Source organism: Carassius auratus, unplaced genomic scaffold (assembly GCF_003368295.1).
Source record: "Carassius auratus strain Wakin unplaced genomic scaffold, ASM336829v1 scaf_tig00216276, whole genome shotgun sequence".
In the NCBI taxonomy this organism is placed as follows: domain Eukaryota; kingdom Metazoa; phylum Chordata; class Actinopteri; order Cypriniformes; family Cyprinidae; genus Carassius; species Carassius auratus.
Window position 1 is genome coordinate 143,083 of NW_020528487.1, and position 20,261 is coordinate 163,343.

The 20,261-nt window shown below is 38.3% G+C and overlaps 1 protein-coding gene across 1 annotated transcript in view; it reads right to left on the minus strand.

Moving 5' to 3' along the window:
* Positions 1 to 20,261, minus strand: part of LOC113097429 (deleted in malignant brain tumors 1 protein-like) — a 70,059-nt gene that overhangs the window by 29,860 nt on the left and 19,938 nt on the right. Inside the window, exons 9-10 of the mRNA XM_026262671.1 lie at positions 9,862 to 10,162; positions 9,511 to 9,710 (exon numbers count right to left, since the gene is read on the minus strand). Coding sequence (XP_026118456.1) covers positions 9,511 to 9,710; positions 9,862 to 10,162 — 501 coding nt within the window. The remainder of the gene's footprint in view (positions 1 to 9,510; positions 9,711 to 9,861; positions 10,163 to 20,261) is intronic.

The following is a 20,261-nucleotide window of genomic DNA, read 5'->3' on the forward strand; positions in this document are numbered from 1 at the left end:
TTTTGTTACCTTTAGATTTGTGTTCATGACCATATTTAAGTAGCATATTACAGAATATTAAGAAATCAAATGCAAAAAAAAAAAAAAAAAGACATAAAATCAAATAAACAGAGGCAGTGGGTGTGGCCACTGAGTCATACGACCCCTCCATCATCGTTTGACTCCTCCCCGACATCATCATGGTCTGCATAAAAAAAATAAAAAATAATAATTAATGCTATGATCAGTATTCCTAAAGTAACTTAGTTAATTTTATTTTTAATCAGCAAATTACAAATATGATATATTTATGTAAGTTTTTGTGCCTTAAAATAGATGCGAATGAAGAATGGGGTGTGTCTGAATTTTTTGATAGGCAATTTTATTCTTAATATATAATACTTAATATATTTAATAAATATTACCTAACAGGTTTTTCACATCTTCAGTGATACTCCACACATCATCATACTCCTCCTGATCTCCCTCTTTACAAAAAAAGATAATTTTATTTTTTAACACTTTGATATTGTTTCATATCATAGAACCCTGTCCCCTCATGACAGATTGTTAGACTACACCCGATAAAGCCATAGTGATTCATTAAACGGTGTGTAAACATTAATTTATATCATAGAAACAAATGTAGATGATTAAAAATAAGTTCTGTGACTCACCTTTTGCAGATTGAGAGCACTGTCCATTAATGATGACATCATCATAATTTTCTGGTGTGTCCACTACACACACACACACACACACACACATACAACATTATAAGCTCTGAAATATAACATTAAGTTGATAAAATAATAATTTGTTTTATCTAAAGTGGCCTTCACTTAAAAATAGTAGGGGGTAAAATTTCATGAGCAAACTTTTTCAGTACCACAGTTCTGTCCACTGATAATGACATCATAATATCCCTCTGGTGTGTCATCTACAAATTTAACGTGAAACCAATGCCATTACTCTTAAAACAAACTTGAATATACTGTTTATATTCATATGCACATTATATAATTACAGAGAAAGAAATACAAGTACAGAAGAGCACCAGCACCTGTCTCACAATCTTGTATCGGTCCACCAGTGAAGATATCCTCATAGATTCCTGGAGTGATCTCATTTACCCTCTCTTCAAAATCAAAATAATATATAAAGTCATTAGTTTCCTGAAATTTCTGAATTTCACAGTTTGTAAATCACTTCTCTAACCTGAGAGAAGCTCATCAGCGTCTGGAGTGATGAGACTCCCTGTTAAAGAAGAGCAGATCAATCAAACACGTTTTTTTTTTTATATATATATCATCTTAGTAGGATTCAACTTTGCAAGCTTTTGAAAATGTTAAAAGTTAATACCAACAACCTGATCCTTATATAAGCATGAGGTGCCAAGCTGACTTTAGCATTGTACAAGTAATTAGTAATGTACTAGCAATTGAAGAGAATTAAACAATGTGTAAAGACCCTTTAAATCAACGCACAGTTACATTCTCTCATGGTGCCTCACCTCTATGAGTAAATAGATTGTGTCTGTGATAAATTTCCTCATAAACTGGCTCAGTTTGAGACTGAGTCCTGTGTAGTCCTGTGTACCAGTCAGAGAGAGCTGTGAGTGTAGACAGACAAACCTGGTGTCAGTTCAAAACACGTGACTGATCACACACTGAATAAGACACAATATGACAGTCTCTGGATCTCTCCTACCTCTCCTCATCACTCTGTTCTGCTGAATAAGTATAAGCAGTGGCACTAAGAACAGTAAGAGCACAACTCCCAGAACAATCACAAGCACTGGGGGGGACACTGGTGGAGGAGTTTGTGGAGGAGCAACTGATGTTGAGCGCACTGAAGGAGAAACTGGAGGAGAAGCTGATGATGTTGTGGCAGGAGTAGTGGACACTGACACATCTGGCAAAACAGACACAAACACATTCAAAATCACGAATACATGAAATGATCTAGAAAGTAATATTATTCCTCAGTGTTTGTTGTGACCTGCACAGGTGAGTCCAGCATGCTCTTTGCGGGAGCAGTCAGTTTGGTTATTCAGGGAGAGAGGACAGTCCCACAGGTGAATCTCATTCCCTCTGCACTCGACTTTGTTCATCCACACAACACCTTCACCTGCACCAAAGACTGAATTCCCATCAGCCCTCAGTGCTGCGCCACAACCGAGCTGCCTGCAGACCACCTGAGCATCGCTGATGTCCCAGTGATCATCACAGACTGAGCCCCAGACAGCGTTATGATACACCTCCAGCCTCCCAGAGCACCGGCCGTCCCCTCCACTCAGTCTGAGAGGAAGATGCTCTAAAACACACACATTAGCACTGACCAGCTTCAGCACAACATTTACAACAAAATACACTCTTAAACTGAAGATGGAGTTTTAAAAGCTAATTTGAATGCACTGATTTTAAATGCAAATAATGTGATGCACAGATATATATATATATATTTGATTGCTTGATTGTGCCATCCCAAAGTCTCTTTTATGGACTTTTAAATTAAATGTTCCCTCCTGGTGGAATGACCTCCCCAACTCAATCTGAGCAGCTGAGTCCTTAGCCATTTTCAAGAATCGGCTTAAAACACATATCTTCCATCTTTATTTGACCTCTAACTTTAACACTCACTATTCTAATTATATTCTTTAAAAAAAAATCTAACTACCTTTCTAATATTTTTGTATTCTATTTTCTTTTCATTTAATATGCAATTGTATGTGTGTGTGTTTATGTGTAAAGACCTCTAACACTAGCTTGCTCTATTCTTTTTTTATTAGGGCCCGAGCACCGAGGTGCGAGGATCCTCTTGTATCTGCTTTGTTTATTAGGGCTCAAGCCTGGAGGGCGAGAGCCCTATTGTTTTCCTTAGGATTATTTTTAGGGCCCGAGCACCGATGGTGTGAGGACCCTCTTGGAATTGCTCCGTTTATTATTATTATTATTATTAGGGCCCGAGCACCGATGGTGCGAGGACCCTCTTGGAATTGCTCTGTTTATTATTAGGGCCCGAGCACCGATGGTGTGAGGACCCTCTTGGAATTGCTCCGTTTATTAGGGCCCGAGCACCGATGGTGTGAGGACCCTATTGGAATTGCTCCGTTTATTAGGGCCCGAGCACCGATGGTGCGAGGACCCTCTTGGAATTGCTCCGTTTATTAGGGCCCGAGCACCGATGGTGTGAGGACCCTCTTGGAATTGCTCCGTTTATTATTATTAGGGCCCGAGCACCGATGGTGTGAGGACCCTATTGGAATTGCTCCGTTTATTATTAGGGCCCGAGCACCGATGGTGTGAGGACCCTCTTGTATCTGCTTTGTTTATTATTATTATTATTATTAGGGCCCGAGCACCGATGGTGTGAGGACCCTCTTGGAATTGCTCCGTTTATTATTAGGGCTCAAGCCTGGAGGGCGAGAGCCCTATTGTTTTCCTTAGGATTATTTATTATTATTATTATTATTATTTATTCCTCTAATTTTTTTCCAAGGTTACAGGGGCTTTTGGGGCCCTTAACATGCTTAAAAAGTCTTGAAAATTTGCACACACATTGGAACCTGCGGCCATGAGACTGATACACGGGCGTGGCACAGGGGCTCTACAGCGCCCCCTGTAGTACTGAGGGCCATATATTATGCATACTTGCACGAATACATATGAAACTCGGTACAGATATAGATCTCATCAAACCAAACAACTTTCACACTGCATGTCATAAGCTCCGCCCAACAGGAAGTTGGCTATTTAGGGTTTTATGAAAAACACAAGCTCTGGAATTTGATATACTCCTCTGAGGAACTCCACCCGTTCACCACAAAACTCGGTGAACACGATCTCAAGACATTGGGGATGCTAAATTGCGAAGAGATTTTTGATATCTCGAACGGTTTGCCCGTGGCGAGGCGTTGAAATTATGGCGAGAAATGAGAAACAGGAAATGTCTAATAACATCCACATACATTTCCTGAATTTGATCAAACTTAATTGGTTTGTTCATTGTATGATGCCGATCGTATATATTTGACTATTAGGAGTCAAAGCTATAGCGCCACCAACTGGCAGCAGGAAGTGAATCATTTTCAAAACGCTTTGAATTCAGCATCTTATTTTTACTTGATTTGCTTCAAACTTCATCAGAATAATGACAAAACACGGCCGAAGAAAATCTGTTGTCGGGATATTTATATCTAATATAGTGTTGCCATGGCAACGTGTCAAACTTGAATGTTCTGTTCTGGTGATTTTTAGGCAGACAACAAGCTCAGATTTACATGAAACTCGAAACAGATATCAGTATTAAAGATAGCTAGACCATGGCAAAAGCTTTTAAAAGGGCGTGGAAAAGGCACTCTATAGCGCCACCTTTTGTCAAAAGTGGGGGGGTTAGTTTTAGCTACAGACACCAAACTTGGCACATAAATTGTTCTTATCAAGACGGACAACTTTCTAATTCACAGTCATAAGCTACGACCAACAAGAAGTTGGCTATTTTGACTTGAATATGGATTTTTGGGAAATTTCTTTTATGAATTAATACATACTCCTCACAGGGGAAGTACACTATACACACCAAACTTTGTCTACATGAAGAAAAAACATTGAGGAACTTAAATTGCGAACAGATTTTGGTTAGCTTGAACGGTTTTGTCGTGGTGATTTTTTGAAATGACAGTAAAGAAGGAAACCATTAATTGGCTTGTATTTTTACATTGCAGCTTCCAAACACTTAAAAGCATTTTTTCATACAGAGATCAAATCATTCTGAGGAAATATGCATAGTTTCACGACTTTACAACACTGTATGGACAACAGAAAATAAAAAAACTGTCAGACTTCTCAACTGACATGATCTCACTCTGGCCACTCTGTCTGTGTGAGGGAAGGTAGGGGGAGAGGGAGAGGGAGGGGGAGTGTGAGGGGGTTGGTGACTGACTGAATTTTTGGTGACTGACAGTGTGTGTGGATTGTAGGGAGGGGAGGGGCTATCTGGCAGAGAGAGAGACAGAGAGAGAGAGAGACCTAATCATCTCTTTAATCATCAGGGGGGGGGGGGGGGGGGGGGGAATCAGTATTTTAAATGTTTATTGTTTTTGTTGTTGCTAATGGTGGTGTTTTTTTTTCCTTTCATTACAACTAAAGAAATATCTTAGGCCTTATCCTTTTCTGACAGTTTTAGGGATTTAAAAACATCCTAAGAATCCTTATTTGTGCTGCAAATAATAATTTCAAACTCATTTGATACTGACCTATGACATCCTGTGACATGACATGACATTTATCTGAATTTAAGAGTTATGCATCTACATCCGTCTGCATGGACTCTTGTTTGTAGGTGTTCTTAACTTGCTTACTCCTATTATCAATGGCAACGGCATTGGAAAGCCAGTACATTATATATATATATATATATATATATATACACACACACACACACACATACATACATATATATATATAAATTGCATTTGTTTAAATTTCATTTTTGTAAATAATTCATAAATGATAAAAAGATCCTTAAAAAAGTATGAAAATACAATGATTGAACTTTATAGATGTGTTCAAGAACAAAACATTTATAGCTGTATTTATTAACTGCTTAATAATGCCTATTAAAGGAGTGCTATTATGCTGTTACACACTTTCAACTTAGTTAGTCTGTAATGTTGCTGTTTCAGCATAAAAAAGTTCTGCAAAGATTCAAAGCTCAAAGTCCAATTCAATAGGAGAAATTTTATTTAACAAAAATCACATTTTAGAAAAAAACAACGAACAACTTGTTTGGACTACAACAAATATTTTCCAGGATTTGTGATATCACAAATATGGACGAATGGGATGTAAATTGGTTGAGCTGCACTAGAGAAGGCATTGAGTGTGATATATACGTAGTTGACCATGAAGACTGGTAAAGAAAAAAACTCCTTATATTAAGGTGTGAAGAATTATTAGGCATTTTTCCAAGATCCAATCCAAAATTATTAGATCCCCATGAGAAATATTCAAAATAAGTACAGTACAGTAATTGCAGAGTTAAGACATGACCACTGGACAGCAAAATGCTTACTGGGTCACAGGGGTCAGTGGAGAAGAACAGAAACACATTAACTGGAAAATAATTAATAATTAAAGTGAAGAATTAGATGTAAAACTATCAGGGAGCATTTAGTCTACAGTACCACCATTTTTCAGAGCTGCAACTTTCCTGGAGTCTCCAGAATTACAAGGTGTCAGGTTCTGAGAGACTTAAAAGATCCCAAAAATGACTTAATTAGAATAGCACGAAGTATTGTGAAATACTATATATTAAGACTTTATATATAGGATTTATGAACAGATGGGCAGACAGTGACTCTTGTACGACGCTTTGAGGAATATATCTTCCAGAATCTGGCATTAGATTTAGGAACTTATTTTTATTCCATCTCCTATCCTGAAAAGTCTGTCTTGCAGAATTGACTAAAAATTAATCTTCACATTAATTCTTAATTCTTTTGCAATTCTTATTTTCATTTTTTCACCGTTTTTTTTTTTCTTCTTCTGTACCCATGACCCAGTCACCATTTTTTGTCCAATGGTCAAGTCTTAACCTAATTATTGTTAATTATCTTAAAATAATTATTGTTCATGTTAACATAGTTAATGTTTATGAATTAAATATTATTGTAATGTGTAACTAAAGTTATATAGATTGTTTTGTGAATGTGATTTCAAAGTCTAGATGATTCAGATTAAACCTTTAACTGCTGTATCCCTTAAAACCTGACTGCCAGAGGGCTATGGTGGATGCATGTGCCCGCTGGGCACAATTTACCTGATGCCACAGGGGTGGCGTTGCACTGATGGCTTGAGCCCGCCATCGCTGCTTGCAGCTATATTTATTATTATTATTCCGCTTCTTCTTCTCCCGAAATGAATCGCATTTTTGAGGGCTTAAACATGCTCAAAAAGTCATGAAACTTTGCACACGCGTCAAACCTGGTGAAAATTTTCGTCTGATATAGGATTCAGAAGAGGGTGTGGCAAAATGGCTCGACAGCGCCACCTATACTAAGAAAATCAACAGCCTTCCAGCTATGTTTCATGTACATGCACGAAAATTGGCACACATATGTAACACATCAATACCTACAAAAAAGACTCTGGAGCAAAATTCTAAACCCAACAGGAAGTCAGTTATTTTTAATAATATGAGCAAATTTTGTGTAATTTTGGTCATTTCCATGTGTTGTATTTTAACGAACTCCTCCTAGAGATTTCTTCAAATCAACACCAAATTTGGTATGCCTAATCTAAAGGCCTTTGCGATGTGAAATTGCGAAGATCTTGAGTTTTCGTTGAAGGGCGTGTCCGTGGCGGCCTGGCGAATTTCGATGATTCGCCACGAAAAATGAAGTTGCTATAACTCAGACATACAATGTCCAATCTGCCCCAAACTTCACATGTTTGATGAGACTCTGAACCTGAACAGATTGACATGCCCATATTCAGTTATATTCATAGCGCCACCTATTGGCAACAGGAAGTGACATATTTTACGCTGTGACGAACTACTCCTAGAAATTTTTTGACATCAATGTCTTTTTTGTGGTCAGTCTAATCTAAAGGCCTGTGCGATGTTCAGTTGTGAAGATCTTGAGTTTTCGTTTAAAGGCGTGTCCACGGCACCATGGTGAAGTTCGATGTCTCGCCATGGGAATAAAAGATGTTATGACTCAGGCACAAAATGTCTGATCTTCCCCAAACTTCACATGTGTGATAAGAGTCCTGACCTGAACAGATCTGCAGGCCAATATTCCACCGGGTGTGGAAGAATGGCTCAATAGCGCCACCTATACACATTCAATGGAGTGCGCCTCGAGCTATGTTTCACGTACATGTACAAAAATGGGTACACACATGTAACTCACCAATATCTACAAAAAAGTCTCTTGATACGAAATCCGAATCCCAACAGGAAGTCGGTTATTTTGAATTTTCCCTGCAAAATTGGTGTTGTTTTTGCCATTTTCAGGGGTTGTACTTTAACGAACTCCTCCTAGAGATTTATTCAGATCAACACCAAACTTGGTCAGTGTAATCTAAAGCCATTTGCAATGTTAAATTGCGAAGGACTTGAGGTTTCGTTAAAGGGCGTGTCCATGGTGGCCTGACAAATTTCGATGTTTCGCCATGAAAAAGGAAGTTGCTGTAACTCAGACATACAATGTCCAATCTGCCCCAAACTTCACATGTTGGATGAGACTCTTGACCTGAACAGATCTACATGCCCATATTCAGTTATAGTCATAGCGCCACCTATTGGCAACAGGAAGTGACATTTTACACTGTGACAGACTATTTCTAGAAATTTTATGACATCAGTGTCTTTTTTGTGGTCAGTCTAATCTAAAGACCTGTGTGATGTTCAGTTGTGAAGATCTTGAGTTTTTGTTAAAAGGCGTGTCCATGGCGCCGTGACGAAGTTCGATGTCTCGTCATCGGAATAAAAGATGTTATAACTCAGGCATAAAGTGTCCGATCTTGCCCAAACTTCACATGTGTGGTAAGGCCAATATTCCATTGGGTGTGGCAAAATGGTTTGATAGCGCCACCTATAAACTTTCAACGGAGTGCATATGCACTTTCAATGGAGTGCGCCTCGAGCTATTTTTCACGTACATGTACAAAAATCGGTACACACATGTAACACACCAAAACCTACAAAAAAGTCTCTTGGTACGAAATCCGAATCCCAACAGGAAGTCGGTTATTTAGAATTTTATCTGCAAAATTGATGTTGTTTTTGCCATTTTCAGGGGTTGTACTTTAACAAACTCCTCCTAGAGATTTATTCAGATCAACACCATACTAGGTCAGTGTAATCTAAAAATGTAATGTAATGTAATATATATATATATATATATATATATATATATATATATATATATATATGTAATATATATATATATATATATATATATATATATATATATATATATATATATATATATATATACATACACAATAGCTCATGTAGCTCAAACAGTAGAGCATTTCATTAGCAAGTGCAAGGTTGGGGGTTTGATTCCCCGGGAACACATGATAGGTAAAAATTGATAGCCTGAATGCTCTGTAAGTCGCTTTGGATAAAAGCGTCTGCTAAATGCATACAAATTTACATTTAAATATATGGCAAATACAGGCTTACAAGTTACAGTAAGAAACATTAACTAACGTATTAGGAAACTTACTTGAACACTGTCTCTGGTGAGGAGATGCTGAACATGTTGGACGACTGAGAGACTCATCACTCTCCTCCACTAAAATGAAACGAACAATCACAAAGACTCTTTGCTTCTGCTCCGTTTAGTTTTAAAGAAAAAACTGTTAACTTACCACATAACTGTGGCATTTAAGGAAAATACTGTATCATCTCACCTAAACAAGTAATTCTGGACACTTCATCTTCACCACAGTAGTTTTGACCCCAGGGTGAAGATGGACACTGCCATAAAGTGGAATCATGTGGTCGACATGTTACTTTATCCAGCCAGTTAGGAGCTGATTTTACTCTTGCTGTTGAATCAGACAAAACACCAGATCTTCCACAGTTCAACTCTTGACAGATCAGACTCACTGTGTCTCCGTCCATCTGGTTCCAGCACACATTACCCCAGGATCCATTGTAGAAAACCTCCACATTCCCTTCACAGCCCTCAGTTAACCTGATCTCTTTAAACTCTAGATGAAAATGAAAAGAAAATATTATTTAAAATACCAAAAATTTTAAACCTGGGCATTATAGATATGTCAATGTGTTAAAAGGTTATTTATATAACCTGTATATTAATTTAAAGTATAAAAAAAAACAAAAAAACAACAGCATGTTTACCTGAGCACACGACTCCTACATCCTCCTTGTGTTGACAGTCATGTTTTCCCCAGCCTGGAGAAGAGCAGCTCCACAGGGACGTCTCATTCCCCTCACACTCCACCTCATCCAGCCATATGGGTCCAGAACCAGGTCCAAACCAGGCTGGTACCGGCTGGTTACTGAGGGCCACTCCACACTGCAGCTGTCTGCAAACCACATGAGCATCTTTAATATCCCAGGAGTCATCACACACTGTCCCCCATGAGCCATTGTGAAAAACCTCCAGCCTCCCTGCACAGTCTCCCCCAGAACCCACCAGCCTGATGGACCCGGGACCTGATATTCAGAGAAAGAAAAACACATTATTGATCACAAACAACTGAAGAATCTGCCCAGATGTTGTTCTTCTCACCAAGGCAGGTGATTGACAGCTGTTGTGTGGAGCTGCAGTTGAGAGTTTGTGGAGAGCTGCAGTTCCCCAGATGAGCTTCACTCCCAGAGCACTGGAAGCCCGTCACACACTCATGACTGTGTTCAGGACTGGATGAAGAGGAGCTGGAGAAGTTCAGCACAGAACCACAGCCCAGCTGTCTGCAGACCACAGAGGATTCAGAGAGACTCCAGGAGTCCAGCAGAACTCTCCTCCAGACCTGATGGATGAAAACTTCCACCTCCCCCTCACACTGTCTCTCTCCAGAAAACCGCACCAGACCATCATGAAGAGCCAGAGAGGAATCTGAGTGAAATATGTAGCAATATATTATATTATATTATATTATATTATATTATATTATATTATATTATATTATATTATATTATATTATATTATATTATATTATATTATATTATATTATATTATATTTTTCCATAGTCTGTCTGAATACTGGATTCTGATTGACTGGCAGAAATGCATTAAAACTGTTTAATGCACAGGTAGTTTCAAATCAGTTTATTTTGGCCGTTCTATATGAATGCGCTGCTTAAACATTTCCGGATACAGGATATTTCTGATCGCACATACTGGACGTGTTCAGAGATTTACAGTAGCCTACACCAGCCATCATAAAAACTGAACCATGGTTTTATAATAGTAAAAGTTTAGGAAAGAATCTCTTTCCGATGGGCAACAGATGATTTGCTTCCTGAAGGAATTTAAATCTGATGAAATAGCGCATATATAGCATACGTACGTATGAGCGGTGCTAAGCGCTACTGTCCAATAAATTGGCGTGATAGTATAAGGGCTTCAGACATTCGTCACTCAAAAGGTGTTCCCAGAGTGATGAACTTTGGGAACAGTCATCGCTGCATTGAAGTGAACCTATGAAAGGGAACTATGGTTGGTGTACCATGGTAAATTTATGGTTACTATGGTGAGTACAATAATCAGTGTTTTTTTTGTGTGTTTTTTGTTTTTACAATTGGTTAATATCATAATTAAGGGAACAAGCACTGTCATGTTGCTGTCGGTGTGTTTATCAGTTTTAAAAAATAATCGTACAGTCATTTTAAATTAATCCGACCTAAATGAATGTGAACGAGTCTTTTGAACAGAATCGCAAAATTTGAGTGAGATTAATAAAATAAAATCCACACTATTCGTGGTAGTGCTGTATCTCAGGGTTTGTTGTAGTTGGGTAATAGAGGTAACAGTAATATATCACGCACTGACATTCCAGGCTGTTTTTTTCGTCACGTCACTACTAAGAGCAAGCGCCTGATTGGTTAACGCTGCGTGAAATTTTGCCAGTTTCAGATTTTTCAACTTGTGCGAATCGTGCCGCAGGTTGTCTTTTCACATCTTTGCATTGACTTAACATTGAGCGTCTGGTGTAAAGCAGCATCACTGTCCTGACTCCTCCCACCGCTTGTTTGAATTTGTGCTGGCACGCTGACAGGAGAGCTTGTGTTCTGCAGTGAGGGGCTACTGGCTGACATCGTTCGGTCATTTCTGAGAGATTTACCTCAGACGACGTTAAGTGTGAATACATAAAACCATTTTGAAAAACATGTTTACAAGAAAATAACATTAAATGTTCTTTGATGTTGTAATATTTTTTTTATCTGTATTTCTAGCATGATGTTATTTCGAGCCGTTTATACCTGCTTCAGGTGCCTCGCTGTGGCGCGCTGATTTTCTGAGAAATTTACATCAGATGTAAGGTTAGTATAAATTCATACTGTAAAACCATTTAAATTATTTTTTTCAGAATATAACACTTAAATGGTTTCAATTAGGGTTGTGCATCTAAGGTATAATGCCGATCCGATAAGCATCTCGATACAAAGTATCCAATCTGATATATTAATGATACATGTTTGGCATTTTGCGATGCAATACGATACGATTCACACCCATATCACGATACGATGCGATAATTGAGCACTAGCTAATTAGATCAAGTTTATGTGGTTATGTGAAAGAGGATGCGGTGCCATTGAATTAGTTTGATTATTTATTAACCAAGTAAAACCAATACTTTTTTACAAACTGGCTTTTCTCTCAGAGCCCGAGTGTCGGTTTACAGTAGAGGGCCATTTTAGAACACATGGCACATATTATTTAAGTATTTCCAAGATAAACAAAACGTATAAGTGCAATATAGACTAAAAAAAATCTTTGCACTCTTTCAACAGAAAGAAGGCTTACCATTGCACAACAAGAATTGTGATTTCACTTTTCAACTATTAAAATAAGTTTTACAAAGATATATTTTGACACTGAATATTCAAAACTTAACGTCATGAACTAGCAGTGTTATGCTGCTTTCACTTTGAAACATCAATGTCAGTGTAAACAACAGGCTAATAAAATAAAATTAAATAAAAATTAAATAAAATTCCTTAAAGCAAACAGGAGGACTCCTTGTGGCCTTTTAGAATAGTACACATTGGTCAGTCACCTTCCGTTAAAGGTTTTTCTTCAGAAATATCAGCTGATATCGTAGAGCGCGCAGAACTGTTAGCAAGTGGGGCATGGAAAAAACTTTCAATACTTTTCTCACCACTTTTGGAGCTGGTAGCTACAGGTGAGTCAGAGCTGGAGGCAGGGGATGCTGGGGCACTGGCAGACGCTTCCACAACAACACCGTGGCGCCGCTTCAAGTGAGATATCAGATTAGTCATACTGCCCGTGTATTTTACAGATGCGCGGCACATTTTACAAATTGCATCTGTCTTGTCAAGTCGTCCGTCTTTCTTGTAAAATCCATAGTGTTCCCAAACTTTAGATTTAAAAATCAGTAGAGGATAATTTATCTCGGCGTCTGACATGTTTGTTTTGCTTACTCCTCGCGCTTTCTGACAACTACCTTTGGGCGCATCACTGGCTTCATCCGCGCAGCTGATACATTGAGTTGTAGTGTACAGTACACATCCGCAAGTCCGTTGCTTAGGCCTACTTTATGTAGGTCGATTAAATTATGCGCAAAAAAACAGGTTGACAACACTTGTTAATAAATAAATAAATACATTCTGTATTAAAAGGACCAGCTGTATCTCGGAAAGACCGATGCGTCTTGCAAAAACCAATGCATCTCGATTTGCTTCCAAAATTTAATTCATCCTCTGCTGCTCTACCGATGCAATTGCATCGTGCACACGCATGAAAGCTTAATATTATGTGTTGTAATGGATGTATTTGAGTGGGTTTATGCTGTAAAATTAGCTTAGATATCTTGATTAACTGTTAGCTTAGTTAGCAACTGCTACGTAACGTTACATTTTTAAAAGTTAGCTATTAGTACAATATACATGTGACGTTATATTAATATTAATGTTAGTTTAGCTAGCGTGCTTTAGTTGATAACATATTCCCCATTGACACATTCTGCTGATCTGATTTCAGAGTCTCCAAACACTGCAGCTGACTTCTGATTCACCAGAGACAGTCTTGGAGGAAAAATGGTGTCTTCATTTGTTAATATATCGAGCATCGTGTTAGTTCAGTCAGGTCATGTTAGTCATGCTTGCATCAGCTGACAGTCAGCTGTTCCTGACGTGTACCAATCCAGTCTTGACACCTATCACCTGCGGTCTATTTAAATACCCATTATTCAGTGTCTCTCCATCGCATTGCTGCTTGCAATTAACTAATCGCATCGCTGCTTGCAAATCAAACTGTTGCAGTTTGTTTCAGAACATCTGAAATCCGTATCTAAGGTAAGTGAATGCTTTTTAATCCATATCACTGTGTATGTTGCCTGGTGGTTAACATGGTTTTGCATCGGTTGCAGGAACGAATATTAAGCATATTTGCAGCAGCATTTATGCCTTATGCCTGCCTTTAAAATCAAATGACAGTGTCGCATTAAACCGCTTGCAAAATTGCATTAATCAAATTAAGCTGTGGCTTTCTCGCAATTTCCTTACTTTAAACGAAGATAAAACTGAATGCATTGTTTTCAATACAAGATGCATGTCAGTAAATTCTAATTTAAGTTTGGGAGCTTTGACTCCATGTGCCAAACAAACTGTCAGGAATTTGGGCGTGACTTTCGATTGCAGCATGAAATTTGATACACAGATTAGCAATGTAGTAAAAATGAGCTTCTTCCAACTTCGTCTGCTTAGTAAAGTTAAGCCTTTTCTTACAAGGCACGATTTGGAAAGAGCTTTACATGCCTTTATTAGTTCAAGGCTTGATTATTGCAATGCTCTTTATGTCGGTCTGAGTCAAACATCTCTTTCCCGTCTGCAACTTGTACAAAATGCTGCTGCTCGCTTTTTAACCAGTACTCCTAGAAGAGCACACATTACTCCGGTTTTAGCTACTCTCCACTGGCTTCCAGTGCGTTTTAGGATTGATTTTAAGATTTTATTGTTTGTTTTTAAAGCTCTAAATGGGCTAGCCCCTGAGTACTTGTCTGAGCTTTTAACTCTGGGTGGACAAAATCGGCGCTTGCGATCTTCTGATCAATGCACTTTACAGGTCCCTAAGTCGAAGCATAAACAGTGGGGTGATAGGGCCTTTGTTGTTGCTGGCCCTAAGCTTTGGAACAAGCTCCCCCCTGACATGCGCACTGAAACAGACATTGTACTTTTTGAAACCAAACTTAAAACTTATTTGTTTAAATTGGCATTTGATACGCAGTAGCGGTGTAACATTGTAACATTGTATTTTCTCTACTCTATTTGAATATTGTGTTCAAATGATGTGTTATTTGTATCTCATGTGAAGCACTTTGGACACCTTGTGGCTGCTGTAAAGGGCTATAGAAATAAAGTTTGATTGATTGATTGATTGATTGATTTATACATCTGTGTTCATACACCTGGAGCAATATGCAGCTAGAGCATGCAATTGCTCTAAGGACACGCCAGTCACACTAAGGCCGTCTTCTCTCATACCACTGGTGTGATATCTTTAACACCAAGCATTTCTGCAGACTCTGTTGATATTCTCCTTGATTCCTTCAACTAAAAAATTAAGAATGTTATTGATGATATTGCACCAATAATAGTCAGTAAGAAAACAAACAGACAGAAATCAGTTTGGAGAAGATCAACAGCAGTTCAGACTATGAAAAGACAATGCAGAAGAGCCGAGCGGATGTGGAGGAAGACGAAACTTGAAATTCACTATAGCATCTATAAAGACAGCCTTCATGCTTTTAATGTGAAACTAGCCACAGCTAGACAGAATTTATTCTCAAACCTTATAAACAGTAACTTAAATAACACTCATACTCTTTTTGCCACTGTTGAGACTGACAAACCCCCTAAGTCAGATTCCCAGTGAAATGCTATCAGACAGCAAATGCAATGAGTTTGCTTCCTTCTTTTCTGAGAAGATCATCAATATCAGGAAGGCGATTAGCACATCCTCAAGTAATGCAGAGGTCAGACGGATTTGGCCACAATATCAAAAAGATACTATGTCTATTTTTGAAACAATTGATAGCAAAATTCTGGAAGACATAGTGCAGCACCTAAAATCGTCAACCTGCTGTCTTGACACACTTCCCAAATCTTTTTTCAAAAGTGTGCTTAACTGCTTAGAAGTAGATCTCTTAGAAGTGGTGAATGCCTCACTTCTTTCTGGGACATTTCCAAACTCTTTAAAAACTGCAGTTGTTAAGCCCCTCCTGAAAAAGAGCAATCTTGATAACACCATTTTGAGCAATTTTAGACCAATATCTATTCTTCCTTTTATAGGCAAAATTATAGAAAAGGTAGTTTTTAATCAGCTGAACAAATACTTGTTGCTAAATACTCAAATGGATACCTGGACAATTTTCAATCTGGTTTCCGACCGCACCACAGCACAGAGACAGCACTCATTAAGATAATAAATGATATTCGCTTAAATTGTGACTCTGGCAAAATATCGGTGCTGGTATTGCTAGATCTCAGTGCTGTGTTTGACACTGTCGATCATAACATACTACTAGAGAGACTGGAAAACTGGGTCAGGCTTTCTGGGATGGTACTCAAATGGTTCAGGTCATACTTAGAAGGGAGAGTCTAGGAGAGCATAAGTCTAAGTGGATGTCCATGACATGTGGAGTCCCACAAGGCTAAATTCTTGCACCGCTCTTGTTTAGCCTGTATATGCTTCCACTAAGTCAAATAATGAGAAAGAACCAAATTGCCTATCACAGCTATGCTGATGATAACCAGATTTACCTAGCCTTATCTCCAAATGACTACAGCCCCATTGACTCCTTCTGCCAATGCATTGATGAAATTAATAGTTGGATGTGCCAGAACTATCTTCAGTTAAATAAGGAAAAAACCGAAGTCATTGCATTTGGAAACAAAGATGAAGTTTTCAAGGTGAATGCATACCTTGACTCTAGGGGTTAAACAACTAAAAATCAAGTCAGGAATCTTGGTGTGATTCTGGAGACAGACCTTAGTTTCAGTAGTCATGTCAAAGCAGTAACTAAATCAGCATACTATCATTTAAAAACGATTGCAAGAATTAGATGTTTTGTTTCCAGTCAAGACTTGGAGAAACTTTTATCACCAGCAGGGTGGACTATTGTAATGGGCTCCTCACCGGCCTTCCCAAAAAGACAATTAGACAGCTGCAGCTCATCCAGAACGCTGCTGCCAGGATTCTGACTAGAACCAGAAAATCTGAGAAAATTTACTCGTATATAAGTCACTAAATGACCTAGAACTGAAATATATTGCAGATATGTTCACTGAATATAAACCTAACAGAGCACTCAGATCACTAGGATCAAGTCAGTTAGAAATACCAAGGGTTCACACTAAACAAGGGGAGTCCACCTTTAGTTACTATGCTGCCCGCAGTTGGAATCAGCTTCCAGAAGAGATCAGATGTGCTAAAACACTAGTCACATTTAAATCTAGACTCAAAACCCATCTGTTTAGCTGTGCAATTATTGAATGAGCACTGTGCAATGTCCAAACTTATTGCACTATATTTTAATTTAGTAAAACTATATTCACTGTTTTTTAATTCATTTTAAGTCAATGTTTTAATCATTTTAAAAGTTTTATTCTTCATAATTATTTTACTTTCTTTTATGTAAAGCATTTTGAATTACCATTGTGTACGAAATGTGCTATATAAATAAACTTACCTTGCCTTGCCTATAGCATGGTAATTTCTAACACATTTAAAAAAAAAAAAAAACCTCTCACCAGCGCAGATGACTCCAACATCTTGTCTATGAGAACATTCAGCTCGACTCCACGAAGAGATGGAGCATTCTGAGAGTTTAGTTTCATTTCCGTCACAATCAAACACATCAGCCCAGATTTCACCACTTCCTTCTCCAAACCAGTCTGGTCCCACAACACACACAGCAATCCCACAATTCAGCTGTCTACAGAGGACACTGGCAGCTCTCATATCCCAGCATGCATCACACACTGTGCCCCATTTACTGAAGTACTGACGTTCAACTCGACCAGAACAGATGTCAGGACCATTTGTCAGCCTGAGATCAGTATAACCTGGAAAAAGAACATGGTCTTAATGAAACAGAACAGGAAAGATAACAGTATGAATAACGATTCATTATTCAGTTGGTTCTGTTTAATACAATCAAAGCAGGGCTTGACATTAAAGGGGGGGATACAATGGTGTTTAGTGTATTCAGAGTTGTTCGCAGTGTAAAAGAGATAGATTGTCATGCTAAACATGGTCAAAGTTTTTTTTAAAAAAATTAGAAGAATGACTGCGAATTTCTGTGCCGAAAATCTCACTTCCGGGTTGGTACGAGTTTCGGCTGTTTTTTTTTCGATCGTGGATCTAATGACGTAGACGAGAACGGAAGTCCTTATATGAGCATTTCTCCCGGGTTAAAAAGTGCGCCCGTGCACACATTTGACCAGAGGAGAGCGAGACCGCGCACATTAACGTGCTTCAAAATCCTCGGCAGCACTGCATAGGATATGTTTGAAAATGCCTCCAAATAAGTGCCTATTTGGATGTGAGGGAAAGTTTACCATGTTCAGCTTCCCAAAGAACCCAGCGTTACATGAACAGTAGATGCATTTTTTTTTCCAGGGAGCAACGGAGTGTATCAAGTGCTTTTGTGTGTTCTGGTCATTTGAGTGACAAATGTTTTATAAACCAGGCCCATGTCGACGCTGGATTAGCACATCGTTTGCTATTAAAACATGGAGCTGTCCCTGTGATAAAAGAGCCCATTCATATAAGTACAATTGCATCAGATTTCTGTATTTTGTTGGAAATCAGCACATAAGTGAATATGTAACATCAGTATTATAGCTCCGTTCACGGCTGGCCTCCAGGAGCTCGGCTTTTTGCGGAAAGAATCGGAAAGCTGTATTTTTCTTTTATAAATATGATAAAACTAAAGACTTTTTGGATATATGACGGATGCAGTACTACTCTATATGTACTCAAGATTAACATGAGATTAGGTGAAACTGTGTATGTTATGTAGCCTTTAACATTTTTGTTCACCAGTTACAGTGGCTAGTGGTTTTCCAAAGTTACTAGCCACTCAGCATTTTCACTGGCCACAATATTGCTGTTAGGAAATGACATTTTATATGATTAAAGTTGACTATGGTATGCTAAAAAACTGTAGCTAGATATACAACTTCTTTAAATGCAAATGTCATGATTAACATCATTCTCTGTGCATGATCAAATACCAACAATTCTCAACCTGATTTCCACTTTTTCATTGAACTGTCTTTTCTGTTCAGTTTCCATATATTTACAAGGTGTCTACAGGATTTTTTTAATTAAACCTTTTTTTTTAAGAGCTGCACAAATAAAATCAATACCCTATGTGTGTCGTATGACAATGTAACATATTAAACATAAGAAAACACACTTGCTCTGTGTTTTGACTTTTGAATCATACATAGTCTTTTGAAGATTAATCGTCACACAAATCCATAGCCTATCATGATTCTTGTCTTTCCATCCCCAAATTTAAGACCACTTGAAATTCTAACAGGCTTTTCATGTAGCATTTTAGAAATGTTTATTTTGATACATCTAAATTTAAGAGTTCTTAATGACCCGCAGAAACCAACCAAAGTTGCTAATGACTGCGTTACACGTCACTTTTGATATCCACCCACATTGTTAAAGTCAAGTCCTGTACAATTTTAGTCTACTTAATAAGATTTGTTTAAAAAAATTATACCAGAACACATCAGTTCCACGTGATTATCAAGGGCGCAATTTATATTATTTGAAGCTGATGATGGGCATCGTCTTATGAGTTTTTCATTTCCTTTGCACTGAATCTCTTGTGTCCACATCTGAGTGGCTCCTTTGTCAAAAGCAGCTGCTCCCAGCACCTGTACGGGAGCTCCACAATCCAGCTCTCTACACACAACCTCAGCATCCTGCTGGTCAAAGGCAGCGGCACACACTGACATCCACGTCTGATCATGAAAAATCTCTAACCTCCCAGAGCACAGGTAAGGTCCATCAGCAAGTCTTGTAAATCGTCCATAGTTTATAGATTCTGATTTAAACACACAAGACCATCTCTCATTGTGATTAATATACAGAAATAAATCAATAGCAAGTACTTTAATTACTAGAAATAGATTAATTATCAATTAATTGGTCATGAAATTCTTTGAAATCAAATTACACATCAGTTAGTTTAAATTGCATGAATTATGTTTATGAACGAAAGTCTGATCATTGATGCATTAACAGGCTGATGTATGGAGCAGCTCACCTGAGCAAATGACTCCAGCATCTTCAGGATGACCACAGTTATGAACACCCCATCCTCTTGATCTACAGTTTTTCAGAGTTGACTCTGATCCACTACAGGCAACATCATCCATCCAGATTGGTCCTGATCCTTGTCCAAAGTAAGCCCCATACGCTGCATTTAAAGCCTCTCCACATCCCACCTCTCTACACACCACTTCAACATCAGTCAGATCCCAGTAATCACCACACACTGTTCCCCACTGACCATTATGATGAATCT